A 21,054-nucleotide genomic window follows, 5' to 3' on the forward strand; every position below is an offset into this window, starting at 1 on the left:
GACTTCTTATCGGTTTCCGATCCGATCGGTCCGGTCCGAGTTTGATAACATTGCTCAACACAACAAAAACCCATTCCTAAAGGTTCTTTACAATGCCATCCTTTTAAGTTCTTTGTTTTTATTCTTCAAGTTCTTAGTTTTAATTCCCTCTTTTAACTTGCTTTAGCTATAATTCAAGTTCTAATAGCATCCTCTCGAGTTTGGAATTCATTAGCTTTCTAAATTAATTTTTCCAGATTCGTCCACTTATTTTCAAAACCCAATTTCTTTTATTTAGAGTTCGTTTTTTCCTTCAATCCCTTCTACAATTTGTTCCTGACTTCCTAAAATTAAATTTGGCATTTTGATTCACTCAATTCTGTGTCCATAAATGCTACTTACAAGCTGATTTTTGCACCCTAAATTGTTTTAGACATTCTGTTTCCAACTCTTAGTATAATTCCTCCATTGATTTTCTAGGCCTATTTTCGTCTGTTTAAAGTCCGTTTCAGCCTTCGATCCCTTCTAAACATATGTTCTTGACATCCTGAAGTTCAATTTAGCCTATTGATTCAGTTGATTCCGTATTTGTAAGCACTCTTATGGTTCTCCCAAGTTGAAGGTCAAATCTGCCCAATTCTTACCTACTACATGTCAGAAATTTTCTAGATCAATTCTGGTCGTGCCAACCGACCGCGGTGCTCCGAGGAATTCATACCGACACCAAAATTCAACGTACAGCCGAGATAGCTATTGTGGCTCCGAGTTTATCGTTGAATTTTAATTTTATTTGTTATTACATTTCAATTTTGTATTGATTTGTTTTCCAATTCAATTGACTAATTTATATGTTTAGTATAGAATTAATTAAATTGTAATCAATTTTTTTTTACTTTGAACATATATATTCAAACACTTATTCATATCAATAAAATACCAATTTTTTCAAAATCTTTGTATCAATTTCGCACTTTAATTTCTTTATTTTACACGTCTTTAATTTATCCGCATTAGCTTAAATAAAATCGATTTATCTAGCAAAGTTTCTATAACGACGCTAGAGATCCAAGAAGGATTTTTTCAATCCTTGCGTCCCTCGCCAATCGTCTCGTTTAGATTTCAAGTCTTGGCGTGCAAATTCCATAAACTTAACTATTTTAATTGAGAAATAATCTTCTTTGGTACGTTTGCACCTAACCACACGTGACGAGGTTGAAAATTAGCATTACTCGCAAAATATTGCTAACAACCTCAAAATACTATTTTGTAAATATTTAAACTAAAAGTATGCGGATCGAAAACAGATACAACCACAAAATTTATTTTTATAGTACTTTTTCTTTGTTTGTATTAAATATACCTAACCAAAATAATTTATTACTACAATAACAATGGAAAATAGTTTTACACAATGCTAAATGGAATGCAGCAGAGTAACATTCCACTAAAAGTAATTACTGAAGATGATGCCAGGTGCCAATTCCACTAAAAGTATAAATGGAAGACGTATTCAAACGTTGAGCATTTAGTGGTCGTATTCAAACATTCTTAAATATAAAAATGATTTCTAGCTTAATTTAGTTGAATTGGTTGTTGAATCTTCTATTAAATTAGCTTTTCTGATTCAGTGGTTTAAAATCCCACAAACGCATTAATTTGTGAAATTTTCATAAGATAAGATAAGTTTGTATCGCACACTTTTCGAATGTGAGACTGTATCAACGTAACGTATGATGAAAGATCAAACATGCTTAATAGAAAGGAACCAAATATATAACATTAGGTAAAGAGCTTACTTTGTTTTTGATAAAGTAAATTTACTTTGTAAGTTTTCACCATTTGATTAATTTTATACTTCATCATCCAATGCTAGAAACACAAATGAAAATTCATTTTAAATTTAATTGAAACACCACCAAGCAAGACCGATTAAATGGAATGCAATAAAATAAGAACTTAGAGCATCTCCAACAGCCTTTTAAGTTGGCTTTTAAGTTAAACTTTGAGAAAGGATAATAAAAAATCAGTTTCAACAAACTCTTAGTGGGCTCCTCAAATCTGTAAGTCTTTCCCTCCTCTCTATTAATAGAGTGTCTGTCTCCACCTCTTAGTGATGAAGTGGAGCGGGCCTTGAACTATTTGGAGAAAGCGGACCCGAAACTGAGATTTTGAAGATAAAAACGGGTTGTTGGAATTTAGTGATTTCGGACCCTAATTTTGTTGGATTCGGCCCATTAAATCAAACACATCGGTCAATTGACCCATGACGGACGTGTTTTTTAGTCATCCGAGGTCGTTTAGGGCCTCAAATCGGCCTTTTTGTGTTTTATCGCACTTTTTCTGTTTTGTTGTTTTCCTTTTAAGTTTCGGATTAGGTTTTATGTGTTAGCCTATATAAAGGCTCGACCCCCACCTTATGTAAGGCAGTCATTGATTAATAAAAATTTCAGAGTTTAATCTGTTTCTTCCAATTTTCGTTAGTCGTGCGCGATTCAACGATAGTTGACGGTTTTAAGCTTTGTTCGTGCGCGAACATTCGTTTAGAACGAAAGTCTGTTTATTCCGCTGCATTAGCCTCTTAATTCATTTTTTATTAATAATTTATTATTAAAAAGTCTCTCTCGTCACATTATTGGTAAATATAACAACAATTAATAATTCTAATAATAAAATAATAAACAAGGAGTGAATATAAGTATTATTGTTGGAGATGATATGTCTTAGTTACTCTTAAATCACTAAGAGTCAATTATTTATATTATTTTTAGAGAGTGCACTAAGGATCCGTTTGGTACGTTGTAATGCAATGTAATGTAATCAAAGTTGTAATATAATCAAATGTGTAATGTAATAGAACGGAATCATGATTACATTACCATGTTTGGTAGACAAATTTTAATAAAATTCATATAATGTAATTATCAATTATAATACGTATGTTTATATTAGTTAAATACAATTTTTTGTTTTTGCATTTTTCGGATTTTCATGTTTTCCTTCAATTTCTTTTTTTATTTTTCGTTGTTTTTCTCACTTATGTTTTTTTCTGTTTTTTCATTTCACATTTTTTCATGTTTTTTCTCGTTTTACCATTTTCGTGTTTTTCATATTTTTTTCTCGTTTTCATGTTTTTTATTTTTTCGTTTTTTTCACATTTTTTTCTTGATGTTTTTCATATTTTTTCTCGTTGTTTTTTCGTTTTTTGCATTTTGTTCTCGTTTTGGTTTTTTCACATTTTTGCATTTTTTCGGTTTTTATGTTTCCATGTTTTTTTATAATTCACCATTAGTAATAAAAATACAAGGGCTAATCGTAATGGGGATTCATGTCTATTTTATTTGTAATGCCCATTATATAAATTTGTGAAGAAAAATTGAATGGTGTAATGGTGATTCCATTACGAACAAAAATGATTTGACTAACCAAACATGCTAATGAACCTCCATCATAATGGTCATTCCATTACAACGTCCATTACCGCATATTAAATGGAGTCTAAGATTTTCTCGGAGATGCTCTTAGTTATGTTTGCTCGTAACAGCTGAAAGAAGTTGTTCATCATTTTCAAATTTAGTAATGTCTTCCTCGGTCATGCTAATCCATGTTTCTATTCCTTCCCCTTCTTTTGTGTCACCAAGTATTATAAAATTGTCGAGAATCGGAGATGTACCCATTCCGCCTTCCCCCAACCGAAATCAGATTCATACGCATGAAAATGGCACAAACTAGTGAATGTGTAACAATCCTGTGAGGTCGAGATTCAGTGGTTGGGTTAAGTGGTGTAAATTGTGCAAGGTAAACAATGAGTGGTGTAGATACCAATTTTTGTCCAAATTTTTTCAATGTTTTTCATTTTTATGTAGTTCCCAAACCAGCCTTAAACATTTCACTTTAAAAAAAATATACAAAGAGAGACCAAACATATCTAATCAAAAGGAACCAAATGTACAACATGTTATTATTAAAGGTGGAGAAAACAAGTAAATAGTTCAAATCAATACATTTCATTGAAACACAACAAAAACCAAATAAAAGATGACTCAATCCACAAAGCAAACAAATATATGAAACAACGAATCTTAGTTATGTTTGCTCATAACAACAGAAAGATGAGTACCAAGTTGTTCATCATTCTCAAATTTAGTCATGTCTTCTTCCGTCATGCTAATCCAAGCTTCTATTCCTTGGCCTTCTTTTGTGTCACCGAGTATTATAAAATTGTCTAGAATCGGAGATGTAGCTGCCCATTCCGGCTTTCCCCAACCGAAATCAGATTCATACACAGGAAAATGGCACAAACTAGTGAATGAATACCTATCAATTTCTCCTTTTATACACTCCATAAATAATTCCTTTGAGTAATCCAACTCCCCATTCTGAAGTTTCTTTACAGACTCTGAATTCACACTTGTAATTGAATCTTTTATCCTCCTCCCAATTTCATAAAACTCATCTTCTTTACCATTTGGATCTGCATTATCAATTACTGCTGGTGCAGTGAATATTAGATTCCCAAATGACTGTTTTGAGATCGGTGGATCCAGTAATTGTCGCACGTTCACTGAATAAATCACCACACACCGGTTATTATTACCGGCTTCTTTTGCCTGAGAATTAGTTGTTGCTCTCATCCGACTCCATATGAAAACAGTTAAAGCCATAACCCGAGACAGCTTTTCACCATTACTACTATATTTATCTCTTAGAGCTGATATTGTTGAAGCATCAAACACAAATGACTTAGTGACAACATTATCCTTGAAAACCCATTGATTGAGATCAAACCCCGGAATGCTTCCGGGTGGAAAGATGGAATCTGAGACAATGAAGGGTTTAATATGATCGACTGGATTCCCTCTAGCAACTGCAGCCCAACTGTTAAGGAACATGAACAGTGATAAACCATCTCCAAGCATATGTGGCATAGCCAATGAAACGGCTAATCCGCCGCAGTTGAAATAGGTAATTTGAAACAAAGATCCATACTGATTTATGCCTTTTTCAGGTTGTAGAGGAATAAACTTTTGGCTGTGATTATGGTATTGGTTTCGGTTTTGAAGAATTTCGGAGAGTTCACAATTAGCTTTGGCTTCGAAAAATAGAGCACCTTCGTCGTTACAGTCTGCGTAGGAGTAGTTGTTAATACGGCCGGCAAGAGGGTAGAATAGAGTTAAAGCCTTTGATAAAGATTGTTTTAAAAGGTTGGATGTTTCTTGGTTGGAAATGTTTGAGTTTTCATAGAAGAGAACTATAGGCATGGAAAGTGGGAACTGATTTTGGTCTATGAATGAGAAGTTGAGTTTTCGGAGATGATTTGGTGTGGGAGAGGATGGCTTGATTAATTCTTTGGAAATCACCTCTACTTCAATCCCCATTTTCTTTTCTTATGTTTCAATTGTCTAACTTAGTATTTATATACTGAAAATCAAATATGAATTATTATTTTCTCTTAATATTCACTGCTATGCTATCAACTCAAACTCAAAAGATTATTATTTTTTAATTAACGGCTATAAAATTAAGAAATTAATTAGTTAATGTCTAAATAGAAATTTAGGTACATTAATATAGTTTTTAAGTTGATTAATTTCTCGAACCCTCGACCCGTTTAGTGGTAGAGGCTCTGATACCATGTCATGAAACCGATTGAGCTAAAAGCTCGAACTGATAGTTAAGACTCAATCATATATTTTATATTAATATATGACACTTGATTGAGTACTAAATTGATACTTAAACTTAGAATTGAACTAAATTGGTTCTCAACTTTTAACGCCAGCTACTGTAGAATTTTACTAAACTATAGAAATCTTCGAAGAGAAGGAGAGGGTGAAGACATTGATAGAAGCATTAGTGGATTCCTGGAATAAGAATCTCACTTTTGGTAAATGGATCAGTTGCGTCTGGTATCTAATTAAACAAAGTAGGAAGCAACCTCTCTTTTCAGATTAGGTAGTGATAAGAATGAATATGTTCTTACTATCAATGTTATACGAATCCGTATAGTTATGCAAATAGACTGAATTAAGAAATAATCATCATTTGAATTTAATAAGTGAATCAGTAGAGTTCGTTAATTAATGGACTTTTCAGTTAATTTGTTATAAATTAAGAAAAAAATAATTTTTTTTTAGATTATTGGAAATAATTATTATGTGATAACTTGTGGAAAAATCCTTGATCGGAGCACTTCCTGTGAGGCGCCGTTGGGATCGGCCGGGGACACTCCGATGCCAAAGTCAGTAAGGAAGAACAAGAGAGCAAACTGAATTGACAAAGGGTAAGTAAAAGTGTACCTTGATAGCCTAGGGATGTAGGCTATATATAGCTAGGAAGTCGTAACCTTCAACAACTAGAAGGTCTCCATTAATGCTCCACTAATGGCGGTTACTGGTTACCTTTAAGCTGGCGGTTACTGGTTGATAGCTCATTAATGGTCTTTATGGCCGAGTCGGCGGTTAGCCGTTACTGTGATGAATCAGGTGAAAGAGGAGATTCGCCTCATAGGTTCGTCAGCGGATCTCACTGAGCTGAACCGTGGAGATCCGCCATCCGGTTCTTCTTGCGGCGTTCTCAAGGTGAATATCCCTTTTGGTCCTTGGGATAATATTCTGTCAGTAAGATGAATATCCCTTTTCGTATTCTTTGATCCGTCAAGGCGTATGTACGCTCTCCTTGAGAGCTATGGTGGGTCTCCGCTACTCGCTCTCATCGGGCGTATCTCGTTATGGCGTATCTCGCCATGGTCCACGTGGTATGGCATAATGCTAGAAACTCCTTCCTTTTCTCCATTATTTGCATATTCACCCCTGCATTAATTATCATTAATTCCACATTAATCATGTATAAATATCTCTTTTAGAAGGAATACTGGTTTGCCATTATTTCTATTAATTTTCCCTTATTCCTTATTCAAGAATAATTTGGGTTGTTATCAGAAGCCCCCCCTAAAGGTATAAAAAGCTCTTTAGGGCTGTCTAAATGGTGTTTTATTTTTCTATCCTGGAAGAGAGTGGACCCGCCCTAAATGGGGGATCATATATGGAAATGATGCGCCTTTTGGGGCTTCCTTATACGGGATCTTATGAACAAGATCCGCCCTATGTGGGATCATATATGGATATGATACGCTTTTAGGGGATTTTGCTTCTTCGTGGATAGGTGGCCAACCGTATCCATTGTTAGCCTCTAGGGGCTTCTTGAGAGTTATATTTCCTTTAGAAAGGAATAACCTGCCCTTTATGGGACCATTTGTTCCTACCCCATAGGATTATGATTCGCCTTTAGGGACTTATTTTCTTCAGTTCTGCCATATTGAGGAGAATAACCCGCCCTTAGGGATCAGTAAGAATGATCAGCCATTTAGGAACTTTTGTGCATTTTGTGGAGGCGAGACTTTGTTATTTCTATGATGAAGATGAGGATTCATTACTTTGATGAAAACGAGACTTCATTGTTTGGATAAAGACGAGGCTTCATTGATTGGATGAAGACGAGGCTTCATTGATTGGATGAAGACGAGGCTTCATTGTTTGGAGATGAAGACGAGGCTTCATTATTTGGAGATGAAGACGAGGCTTCATTATTTGGAGATGCAGACGAGGCTTCATTACTTGGAGATGAAGACGAGGCTTCATTACTAAGACGAGGCTTCATTACTTGGAGATGAAGACGAGGCTTCATTATTTGGAGATGAAGACGAGGCTTCATTACTTGGAGATGAAGACGAGGCTTCATTATTTGGAGATGAAGACGAGGCTTCATTACTTGGAGATGAAGACGAGGCTTCATTACTTGGAGATAAAGACGAGGCTTCATTAGTTGGATGAACCCTTTGCTTTCTAGAACTATTTTTACTAATGCATTATATCTTTTACCAAGTAATTTTCTAGAATCTGGTTTAGGATTTCTCCGATTGTTTAGGGTAGGTGGCCAGCCGTACCCCAATGTGTGAACCTTTGTGAAGGTTTAGAAGTTGTTCTATTCCTTATAGAGGAAGTAAAGCTGCCTAGGGGATCAACTTGCTACCTATCTTTGAGGTGAAGCGATCCGCCCGTAGGACTTGTGAACCCTTCTTTGGGAAGGGAGTGAGAGAGTGTAAAGTCCTTGCGTCCAAGGAATGTTTTAACTCTTTCTCGAATGGTGATCATCTAAAGATGGATCCGCCCATGAGAATGTTCTCCTATCTTTGAGGAGAAAGTTGAGGGTGTAATGATCTCATGTTTGAGATGATTTTAACCCGCTTTTGATGGTGGTCAATCCTTTTCCTGTCTTTGAGGAGAGAGTTGAGCTCATTTGAAAGCTCCTGAGGGTCTGTGCTTCTTATCTTTATGGAAAGGGGATCCGCCCGTGATGGGATCAATTGTCCTATCTTTGAGGTAATTGATCCACCTGTGGGACTTTTCATTCGCCAGCCACTGGGCGTATATCAGCACTAAAAGCTAGGCAAATGAATATAAGAAGTATGGCAAGAAAGAATAAATTATAAAATATAGGATACTATAACAGTTTAATGCACATATAAGAATATGTAAAAATACTGATTTTTAGGCCCATGGTTCCGTCTTTTCTGAGCAACTAGAACCGCATCCTCAATGATGTTTAACTTATGAGTAATCACATCTGGGCTTACTCCTGTGGGGATCTCATTCTCCTATGCAAATAGGCTTTCAAACTCAATGAGAACTTTCGTAACATCCTCCTTGATCTCAGGTATTAATCCTTTGGCGATCCGCACCCGCTTTCCATCAGCAATAAGGAGCGTTTCTGTGTCGTCCAAAGCTGTAGTGACAAGTTTAATATTTCTCACCTTCGTCCTCTTTGGATTGTGGGTGGATTGATAGTGACGCCGAGTATAAGTCTCTTTAGCCACCTTTTGGTTCCCGCTAATCATTACTCCTCCTTTGCTGGTGGGAATGTACATTGTCAGACGACGGATGGAAATTAGGGCTGCAACCTCTGGCCCTTGGTCTGGATAGTGTGACCCGTCACTCCAATGATGTCAACAATGGTTGTTTCTATTTGGATCGGATCAACCTTTAGTTTGGCGAATGCACCTATGGTGATGACATTGCAAGAACTGCCCGTGTCTACCATTACTCGCTTCATTTCATCTCCCATCCTTCAATTGTCAATGCATCTGTATGTGGAGAGATTATTGGACCTGTTTCTGCAAAAAGGGCAATTGAGGGATGTTTTATCCAGAACGGATATTTTTGCTTTTTCCACGGGTGGCTGATACACTGGTCCATCTGCTATGACATTAATGACACTTTTGAATTTATTTTTGGGATCTGTCTTCTGCTTGTCATCTTGTTATTTGTTATTCTGGACAAAGCTATCTAGTTTGCCAGCTCCCAGCAAGCTTCAGTGTGGTGGCCAACCTGTAGTACGCTTTGGCGTTTCTTCCAACGGTTACATGCTCCCCTCTTTTGGGTTCGGGATATGTAATGTCCCGCTTATATTGAATCTTTTATATTGTGGCAAGTTGGAAGCTTTAATCATTTTTTTCGCCTCGTACCCCATGATCCGTGCTGTGAATGGCGAATTCATGGTAACTTGATGGCGTACCTTTCTGCATTGTTCTCTTGTCTATATAGAGTGGCATGCACTCGCCTTTCAATCTCATCATTCGTGTGTTCAATGTTGAATCATGATGGTGAAGCCGGCTCTTGATTTTGATCTCGATCATGTTGAGGTTATGCTTGGAGCTATGGTTTAACGCGGATGGATGTTGTCACAACCGTGGGAGCCATTTTATCTAGCTTCGAATATCTTGTCTCCGCATCCTTCAACATTTTGCTAACATAATAGATGGAGAACTGCTGACCTTCTTTTTCTTGAATAACCACGGTGCATATAGCTTTATCCATGACAGATTGATATAAATGCAGGTCTCCCCTTCAGATTGGTCTGCTCATCAAGGGTGGTTCTGCTAGGAATTGTTTTATACCTTGGTATGCTTGTTGAAAATCTTTCTAGTATGATGATCCGCCCGTTCAACCTCTGGATCTTTCTCACCCATTGTGGGGTTTTCATTTAGGCGCTCTTTTCACCTTTTTCCTCGCATGGCTTTTATTTAGGCGCTCTTTTCACCTTTTTCCTCGCAAGGCTTTTATTTTATCTGGATTTGCTCTAACTCCTTTTTGGCCAATGACATAGTCAAGGAATTTTTCTGAAGTGACTCTGAATATACACTTCTCTGGATTGAGCTTTATTTTTCATGCTAGTGTTTGACACTGGTTGCATTATTAGCAATTCCCTTGTACCTGTGGGTTAGCACTGAAAGAACTCCAGAAGTGGGGCATACTCTGTCCATTATTAAAAGATTGTGGTAAGTCATAAAAGCTATATTCACTTACCTTGGGGATCAGTGGCTTGATCCACGGAACATACTTCATAGCAAAAGACTGTTTGCATTGACCTTGTTGGCAAATATCATGTATAATGCAATGTCTCTTTATGGAATTCTTAGTTCATCTTGGAATCAATTTAGTAATTCCTTTACGTTGGTCCCTGACTCTAGAATGAACTTAGTCAAAGGATAAAACCGAGTAAATATTATATGTCAAACAAATTCATAATAGAATTTGAATCGTGCTTGTTTTAATAATAATATCATGTATAACGGTCATAACCATAAAGATTGCTACTGCACATGAATATCATAATGAATTCTTAATAAATAACCATAATGAGAATGGTTTAAAAATAATGTCCTTTTGTATTTCAATGCACATTAATATCTAAGATAGCATATTTATTTTAAACGTCATAAAAGTTATGACATTCTATATTGGGTAAGATATCTTACATAGTTGCTATTTACTTGCAATTGATATTGTGCATCCATACATTAATGGCATTCAGAGATCATTAAAGTCTCATTTGAATGAGGTGTAATTAAAGAAAGGTAAGTGATGATTTAATAATATAGTTATATATAAAATTACTCTTATATTATTTCATTTGTACGAATAAAATAAAAGGGAAAGGGTAATTTTGGAAGAAAAATACATGTACCATGATTCTCCTCCAATTTGGAGTGTAAGGAAAATTACTCAAAATCCACTCTCACCTACCTTCACATACAATCCTCCAATTTTTAAGGAATTCTCATGTATATCTTAAGAATTTCGCATAAATTAATGTTCTGATCCGAAACCGACACTTGCACTATTTTGTAGTTAGCTCAGGACATTAAAGTTTTGTTTATCCAATTTGGTAATTCATCAGCTCATAATGGCCTTAATAGTTAGGGACAATTACAGGATAATTACAAATAGACTCAATATTTTCAAGTCTCTTGTGTTGGTAACAGAAATTCTAACAATGTCAAATAAACAGTTTTTATATGAATAGACACATCCTTGTAAAAAAGGGAATGAAATAACTGTTTGACAAAACAATATTCAAAAATATGAATTTCTGATATTAAAAGTACTATATAGGAGAAAAGCCATATATAGATGGTGAATTGTACAAGGAAAAACCAAATATAATTTTTTTTGTAATTTCTTCTAATAGTTATATGCATGTTCATCCAAAAGACCGACCAGATCTAAATCATTTGTAATTACATGAGCCTTTTTATGATATTTTAATGTCAAATGACAAAATCACATTGAATGGATGAATTTTCTGTAAATCCCAAGATTACGGGTCTTATACATGCAGCTTGTACTAATTCAATGATAATGGCATATTACACTTGTCATGCATAAAAATATGAGGGCGTAGTAAGCATGCAAGATTTAATGAAAGATTTGTGTCTACTACTTTATCTTTCACAATTTATTAGATTTACCATAATAACATGTAATGATATTCATAGCACTTTATAAGAGTGAGGGATCTCAATTTTCTTTAATTAAAAATGGAATAAGAAAGGGGAGGAAACTTATCTTTTTCATCATAAAATTCCAGATTTAATGTAGAAAACTCTTTCCCACCAATATATGGAGAACTGTATCTTTGGATAGATTTGTTGTACTGATTGAGCCAAAGTTTGAGATTGTGATTTCTATTCTGTTGACTCCATTGTTTTGTTCTTTGTGAAACTCTATACAATCAAGATTTTGTGATCTTCTGTTTGTTAGAGATCCACCTTCACCGCACCAACTGATAACTTGTGGAAAAATCCTTGATCGGAGCACTTCCCTGTGAGGCGCCGTTGGGATCGGCCGGGGACACTCCGATGCTAAAGTCAGTAAGGAAGAACAAGAGAGCAAACTGAATTGACAAAGGGTAAGTAAAAGTGTACCTTGATAGCCTAGGGATGTAGGCTATATATAGCTAGGAAGTCGTAACCTTCAGCAACTAGAAGGTCTCCATTAATGCTCCATTAATGGCAGTTACTGGTTACCTTTAAGCTGGCGGTTACTGGTTGATAGCTCATTAATGGTCTTTATGGCCGAGTCGGCGGTTAGCCGTTACTGTGATGAATCAGGTGAAAGAGGAGATTCGCCTCATAGGTTCGTCAGCGGATCTCACTGAGCTGAACCGTGGAGATCCGCCATCCGGTTCTTCTTGCAGCGTTCTCAAGGTGAATATCCCTTTTGGTCCTTGGGATAATATTCTGTCAGTAAGATGAATATCCCTTTTCGTATTCTTTGATCCGTCAAGGCGTATGTACGCTCTCCTTGAGAGCTATGGTGGGTCTCCGCTACTCGCTCTCATCGGGCGTATCTCGTTATGGCGTATCTCGCCATGGTCCACGTGGTATGGCATAATGCTAGAAACTCCTTCCTTTTCTCCATTATTTGCATATTCACCCCTGCATTAATTATCATTAATTCCACATTAATCATGTATAAATATCTCTTTTAGAAGGAATAATGGTTTGCCATTATTTCTATTAATTTTCCCTTATTCCTTATTCAAGAATAATTTGGGTTGTTATCATTATGTTAAATTTAATAACTATTTAGAAATGTTTATTTGATTTATTATTAAGTAATTTACCATTCATGAATTAATTATTTGAATTTTAATACTGTTAGAGAATGGTATTAGAATTAAATAATAAGTTGTAGTGAATATGAATATTATAATATTTTTGAAAAATTTTTGAAGTCTCTTTTTCGAATTGAATTCTAGTATAAAATTTTATTAGTGGGATATTGGCTGCTTAATGATGAAAACCATACAATGGTTACTATGGAAAACCGCGATAATGTGTGAAGAAAATTCCTAAAGTAAGCTGAGCCAGTCAATTATCGTCGAAAATCAAATGTTCGTCGCTTAATCGAATGCCACTTATGTAATAAAATAAGAACATGCAAAGGCAAGACGAACAATAAAAACATTTTCGTAAATTCTTGAACCAATGATCAATTACAACCATTAATTGATAACCTCTTGAAGCACAATCTATTGTCGGCGTAACGATTCTCAGTAGCTTGATACTATTCTGAATCAACCTTGTAAATATCCAAGTGTAAAGTATTCTCTGATGCTAGTCCACACGAACAAATCGAAGAACGGAGAAGAGTAATAGGAGCTTGCAAAATTGGGTGTGGAATTAGGGTTCTTAGAGGCTATTTTTGTCTAAAATTGGGAGAACATAAAACTATCTAAATCTTTAGTGTTAGCCCAATTTTTGAAGGGAAAATTATAAAATTGGGTCAAATGGGAGACTTGTTGAAACACCTTTCCACATGATATTGATTTGACAAAATTATTTAAGTTAATCCATGATTAAGAGACAATTAAATTTAAGTGCTTTGATTTAATTGTACTAATATGTTTGTTCAATGATGAATATAAATATAAATACAAATAGAAATAAAAAGTAAGATAGGACGAAGTCAGCATAAGACCACAGCACAAGCTGAGTAGAGTGGAACTCAACGTAAGAGAAGATAAGTCATCTTCAAAACAGAAGCTTAAAAATCAAGAAGCTGAGTGGAACGAAGCTCAGCATCAAAGGTAGAAATGTCTTCTTGAGAACTATGTCTTACAGAACGAAGCTGACCATGGAAGCTGAGTGAAAGAGAACTCAGTATATGCATTAGCAGACAATCACAGAAAACGCCTATCAAAGAGAAGCTGAGTGATCTTCAGGACAGCATGAATGATCCGTTTACTAAAAGACAAGCTCCGACAACTGTCTGCACCAATAATAGAAACCTTGGAATTACGCAAAAGATAATTTCGAGATGAATGGGTCAACTGTTCGTTAGCTAAAACACGAACTGGCATAAGAAGACGAAATCTGCAAGAAGAAGACAAACCTGACGCCTGCGGAATTCAGACGACAGGATTGGCCTGCAAAACTGAAGCTGACCAGAACTTATCTCAAAAAGGAGCCGTTTGGATCAACGGACAAATCCAAAGTTCAAACCACCTCTGCTTCAGACCTCAACTATATAAAGACATGATCATTCTTGGATCATCAGCCGATCACAACAAGAACAAAAAGAGCATACATACAAAAGCATACAAAAAAATGCAAAAGAAATCTTACACCAAACTTCTATCATTGTGTAAAAGCTAGATTGATTTTCTGTGATCATCTAAAGTGTTCTTCATTCGAAAAGAACAAATTTGTATCAATTGTAAAATTGAGAGTGTTGTGCTGAGTACTCGGTGTTGAGTGCTTAGTGGTAGAGAAATCTAGGTGTTCGGTTATAGCACTTAGTAGGAGTTGAGTAGACGAATAGAGGAAGGTACTCTTGCATATTCAACTGCCTTGTAAACGGTTTGTGCTCTACCTTTAAAGAGCTCAGTATTGGATTTAAAAAGCCCGGAGGGATTCTGGGGACTGGACGTAGGCGGAGAGGCCGAACCAGGATAAGTCGTACTGAGTAATTTCTAACTCTCTCTCAATATATTTATATATCTGTATGTGTTGCTTGTCATATTTACTCAGCATATAAATTGTTTAAACTGACACTGAGTAAATAAGAGTGATGAGTTGGAAGCTGACCACAACAGTGTCAATTCCCAACTCATATGTAAAATAGTTCTAGTCAACATCTGACTAAAGCTGTCTTACACAATAATCGGCCGTGCTGACCTAAGCTGAGTTAACTAACTCTAGAAAATACATTAAGTCAGCTTAATTAAACTTGAAAAAGTTATATTAGTTCCTAACCCCCCCCCCCCCCCCCTTAGAACTAATCACACGGGACCAACAAGACTCATTTACATATTTAACCCATTTACTCAACCTATTATATATCTAGACTATGTTTGTGTGACTTTTCCAAAATACCCTTACCTTTTCATCTTCCCCCTTCTCCCTGCTGGTTACGCGAACAGTTGCTCTTCCCCAAATGATTCCCACACCTTTGATCTTCCTCTTTTCCTTTAAATTGCACGAAATCTGCACAATTTCTCCACATCACCATGTATTTCTCTTATTCCTCTCTTCATCTCTTGATTCTTAATCTTCATAATCCTAGAAAACGAAGCCATGGTTATCTTCCTGTTCCTGCTAGTTTCTTGGTTTCTTTCTTCTTGTGACCATTGAAGAAATGGTGATTCTACGTTATTTTCATCGTTTTTCTCAGTTTATCATATTATTTTTGTTGAAAAATGTAAGTATATACTGTTTTCTCTGTGTTTTTCCCAGAAATTCACTTAGCGTATGTTGTTTTCGCTGTCTGCGGGGAGAAATTTATCGATTTAACTTTGCAAAACGATGATTACGCGAAGTTTGCGAGGTAAATCGATAAATTTCTCCCGCAGACTCCGCGTAATCATCGTTTCGCGAAGTCAGAGCGTCACATTTGTCCTCGCAGACTTCGCGAAATCATCGTTTCGCGAAATAAAATCTTCATTTTCCTTGCACATTTATTTTTACATACTTCGTGAATACTCATTTCACGAAGCCAAATCTTTATATTTTTCTACCTAACACGATTAAATTTTTCTGAAGGTGGTTGAATACATAACATCCTGTAAGAAGGCGGTATCCTCGGATGCAGATGGGATGTCTTTCCTTCTGATACAGGGGAGAAATGCTCATCAAGATTGGTCACATTCACTTCTGTTAGGAGTTTATTGTGACAATTTTATTGTGTAGCATGGCAATCTTCCACTCTTCCTATAGGGTTTTATTCTCTTAATACACTCATATTTACATTATGTTAATTAATTAATTTGGTCTCCTAATCACACTAGGTTAACTTAATTAAATCGGAAATAAAATAACTATTTATTTCAAATTAGATTAGATTTGATTATTTCGAATAATTTTTTGTTGTATTTTTAACCTCTGTCCATTAAACTCAGTTGAATACCACACCTTTCAACTTTCTCTATGCAAACTTTTGTATCAATGAGTTTGAAACATGGCAAGGGCAATACGTGTTTGACGTACCTGAATGTAGCCAATAGTATTGGTCTATGAAGCACCAATACTTTTCGGAAGTCAACGTACGCGTATCTGATACTCCGAATACGGGGACACGGCGGGATACGTAAGGGACACGGCTAAGAAGTATCCTTTTTCTTTCTTTCTTTTTTTAAATTAGGGGATACGCGGGATACTCCAGAGACACGTCGGAATACTTTAGGGGTATTTTTTAAATAATTTTGAAAGTATAGGTTTTTTTTTTTAAACTCAGAAAGTATAAAGATTAAAATTAAATAACCTCTCCCCACTAGTATATTTGTGTTTTTATAATGAAATTATGAATATGATTTGTGATTTATATATTTATCTACATTTTGAATTTTTCATTTTATATATAAAATTTGACGTATCCCCGCCGTCAGGGCCGATCCTGACCTTTTGTAGGCCCCGGGCGAGATAATAAATTTTGGCCCCTTCATATATAATAAGATTCTCTCTCTCTATAATGAGATTCTTTATAAAGATCTCTCTCTATAATGAGATTCTTCATTTTCTAATTTTTTTCCAACCCTTCAAGATCATCTCTAATTGTAGGCCCTGCCCGCCATACCCCTATCTCATATTTTTTAGAAATACCGTTTACCGTAGCCATGCGTGTACCCATATCGGTGCTTAATAGGTGTTGGTGTTACAACTGTGGCCTGTTAAATAAGTTGAAAAATCTGAAGGGTTGCAATTTCAAAGCACATTATTTCTATTCCTTAGCGAATATGTTTACAGAAGTTGCCAAATTTAACAATTGATTAAATCTAAGAGCATTGCTTCAAACAATGAAGAAAAGATAACTATGTTGATGTCAGGTTTCTTATTAAGATCAGATATGAATTTCAACTTTACTAACAGCACAATAAGAAAAACTGGTTCTAATAACCAATGTGGGTTAAAAATACATTCATTAAAAGTATGTTCTCTATGCAGTTAACGAGTGGAAAAATACAACCTACTTTTATCGACTAAAATATATATTTTTTTCCATTTCAGTGAAATTTTCCGCTCACTATTTCCTATTTTCACCTCTTTTTTCACGAATCTTTTTACAGCTTTCCCTTCCTCCCAACTTTTTCCCAATATTTCAAGGTTAGATATTTAGGTTTTCCCAAACTAATTTAAAAGAATGTATATTATCTTGAACAAATTCAGTTTTCTGTATGCTGAAGAGTTTAAACTTATCCCTTTGAGTATCGACAAATAACTTTTTAATTTGACTCTTAAATTAAAATTTGAAGTTGAAGAGTTAAAAATTAGCTCCAATAATCTTTTATAGCATCTATGATGTAAGCACTTTTCAAAGTTGTCCAATATATATTATTTTATTTTCTCTCTCATCTACATCATCTTTGGTAAAAAAAAAAATTTAAAAAAACCGAATGATTACCAACTCTAAAAATTGCCAATATGATCCTACAAGTAATTATATATATAATTTATTTTAATAATAAATATTTCCATAAAATTCCACCAATAGTAGACAATTAAATCATTTTTTATATATTTTTTTAAAAAAAAAGTAAAGGTGACAAACGGGAGGCAAAAATTGAAAAATTGTCATAATCATTTAAGCAACATTTGTTACTGTAATACAAGACACTCTTTCAAGCATCATCCATGTCATCAAACATCATTCTAAACATCTTGCATTTGAGATGCTCTTAGTGGTTCCTCAAATCACTAAAATTCTCCATCTTCACTATTAATAGAGAACTTCTCTCCACCTTTTAGTATTCTTTAATTTATTTTTTATTAATAATTTATTATTGAGAAGCCTGTCTCGCTCACTATTGGTAAATATAATAATAATTAATAATTTTGATAATAAAATAATAAATAAAGAGGGAATATAAAGAAGTATCATTAGAGATAATACATTTTAGTCATTTTTAAATCACTAAAAATCTATAATATAAATTATATTATTTTTAAAAAGTGCACTAAAAATCTCTTAGAGATGCTCTTATGGTTTAATTTACACTTGTCCTTTTTGCTAGAGAATGATTGTTATTTTATGATTTGTAAAACTTTATATGATATGTAGTGTAGGGAACATCAATTAATAGGTTGTGCTCCAACTTGCATAAATTCTCTCATGATTGAAAATTTGCAATTATTAGAAAAGGGTGGTCCATATTCTATTCATTTTTCTTTTGGTAAAAGGCTGATATTATTATTTGATTGTTGTATGTATTAATTTTGGATGTGATTAGTTGAAATGCAAAAGTGTTAATTAATTAATAGCTAAATATATCATTTGTCTTTAAATTTATCCAAAAAATTTGATTAACCCCATAAATTTAAAAGGTATTCTGATAGCCTTTTCAACTTGGTTGCAAAAAAAAAGCTTCATGCGAAAAGTGTATTGCCCACAATTTGGAATGTATTTACATAATCGATTCTGTCATCTGATTAAAGTTAATGATGGACTCGAGTGGGAGTTGCTCGTACCAAAAGGCAATTGACTCCTTCAGAATAGTGGGAAAAATTCGGCATAAGAGCACTAGTGGCTCGAGGAGCTCCAAGATGCCTTCTTTACTGAGGGGCGCAACCTTTTTAACCCTCGTTTGATCAGGCTCCAACCTTCGACAGTTGTTACTCTAGGGCTTTGAGACGGAACGGTGTTTGCCTCGCCCACGGGGTTTTTCGTCGCCCGTCGGGTTCTTTCGGCTAGTATGGTGCCCGCGAGGGCTTCTTGATCTAGAATACCTTTGTCTATGTGACGGGCTTCGGGAAAACACTCTTGGGGTTCTAGAGGATTCCCCACCAGATTCTACCTCCCAGGCGGACTTTTTCCTTTCAGTCTCCTAAGCCTTCCGCAATTGTCGCCGCAGATCGACCATCTCTAGCTCATGAGTGGCTTTCACTTCATCCATCTCTTTCTGCATGGCCGCTAAATTTTGGGCGAATTTGCGAGATACCTCCTCCGCGAAGAGCTGGTACTACGGGTCTAACTAGGGTTGGTGCTCTACACGATGGTCAATCTCTTCATCGTTCCTCCGGTTGATTTCCAAATGGACTTGATCGAATTGAGCCATCGCAGACTTTTCTGACAGATGGTGGATAATCTCGATCTAGGTTCACTACACCAATGATAACTTGTTACCTGAACTTAGTCACGTGGTTCGACCGTGACGATAATCTGATGTTGTATTAGAGACTGTAAAACAGTAAGCAAGCCAGACGGGGTTGGAGTCCGGTAAACCCGCTCTGATGTCTAAGTCAGTTTATGATCAAAGATCGAATGGAAGAGAATGGTCTAGTTTAGAGATAATAGTTAACGTACTGAACCTTGTGCCTATACGTGTGCATTATAGTGCATGATTAAAGGAATCCTTACAAGTTTAGGATTCTGTATCCCTCAAAGATTCTGGATCCGAGGAGGATACCTTTATCTTGTAGGATTCTATAGGTCCTTTGATGTGTTAATGCTTGAAGGCTTGGTCGTTTAGTGATGGGTTGCTGCTTGTTTAGCCTTGGGTCGTATGGTTCCTATCCTGACGGGATCGTTTGGACCATTGTTACGCGTGGACTTCGACCGTAATAAAGGTAGTGATGACGTTACGTACGTGATATCATTTAGCTCGATATCACATAGTATATTATCTTCAAATTGATGTTTAAGCATGGAATGAAGGATATATGGCTTATGGTTAATATATATATATATTTAAAAAATTAGAAAGTAAAAAGAGAATAAAATTTAAAATATAAAGTGAATTTTAATATTTAAAATAATAATTTTTAAGCATAAAAAATTAATTTTAGGACTGATTTAATCTTAGACTAATTTATAAAAAAAATGACTAAGTTTTGGATGCAATCCCTAGTCAAATATTGACTTACATTAAATTAAGCTCCATACTAAATTAAGAGGACAATTTGAGGCTGTATTCATATTTATCTATTTCACCACGAACACATTAAAAGCAAGTGACATCTTCTTGGCATTACATATTAAACGCGCGTCAGCATCTGCTCATATTCTCCATTATCTTCTCTATAGTGATGGGTAATCCAATCCTTCCTTTTTAACTTTGTTTACTTATATGATATCTCTTTTAGAACTTATATATCCATTGCTTTTTACTCATAGATGACAATCATATTATTCCTCAATTTTCTTACAGGCATTTTGGGTTATTTTTTTATTTTTTGATTTGCATTTCTTTGTAAGATTTTACTTGGGAATTTTAAGTTGCAAAATATCGTTGTTTAAGTTACTAACGGCTTAATACAAGTATTTGTCAAAAATTAAAATTAATTAGCCATCTGAATTTTTAAATTATCACAATAGCCGATCAACTTGTGTAAAATATTCAGGTAGCTTCTAAATTAACGTACGTAATCAATTAATTAATTGGTTCTAAAAAAATAAGTTGCATGAAGGACCGGTTCCCCTTAGTCAATAGAGGTGACCACCTAGAGCCAAAAAAATATGGACTCATATATAATAATCTTTTCTTAATATATTATTAATATTTAATGGAATAGTCATTTAAATTTGTTAAAATAAAAAGGCTTAATAGACACCCAACCCCCTAAACTTGTAACTTTTTTTCACCTGGCTCCCTCAACTTAGGGGACAACCTCTCAACCCCCTCAACTTTTCAAAAACATCACATACAGCCCCTTACACCCCTATGTTCGGTCAAAATATTGACCCGTGTAGAAAACGTGCTTGACTGTTGACCACACCAATGCCACGTGTCTTTTTTAAAAAA

The 21,054-nt window shown here is 35.2% G+C and overlaps 1 protein-coding gene across 1 annotated transcript; it reads right to left on the minus strand.

Moving 5' to 3' along the window:
- Window positions 1–3,915: 3,915 nt before the first annotated feature.
- Window positions 3,916–5,382, minus strand: LOC136231294 (stemmadenine O-acetyltransferase-like). Its single transcript, XM_066020630.1, has one exon. The coding sequence runs from the start codon at window positions 5,352–5,354 to the stop codon at window positions 4,059–4,061; it is 1,296 nt and encodes a 431-aa protein (XP_065876702.1). The 5' UTR covers window positions 5,355–5,382; the 3' UTR covers window positions 3,916–4,058.
- Window positions 5,383–21,054: the final 15,672 nt, after the last annotated feature.

This window comes from Euphorbia lathyris, chromosome 5 (assembly GCF_963576675.1).
Source record: "Euphorbia lathyris chromosome 5, ddEupLath1.1, whole genome shotgun sequence".
Taxonomy (NCBI): Eukaryota; Viridiplantae; Streptophyta; class Magnoliopsida; order Malpighiales; family Euphorbiaceae; genus Euphorbia; species Euphorbia lathyris.

Bases quoted from the DNA above. Each gene is read 5' to 3' on its own strand.
- LOC136231294 (XM_066020630.1), bottom strand. From the start codon at position 5,354: ATGGGGATTGAAGTAGAGGTGATTTCCAAAGAATTAATCAAGCCATCC.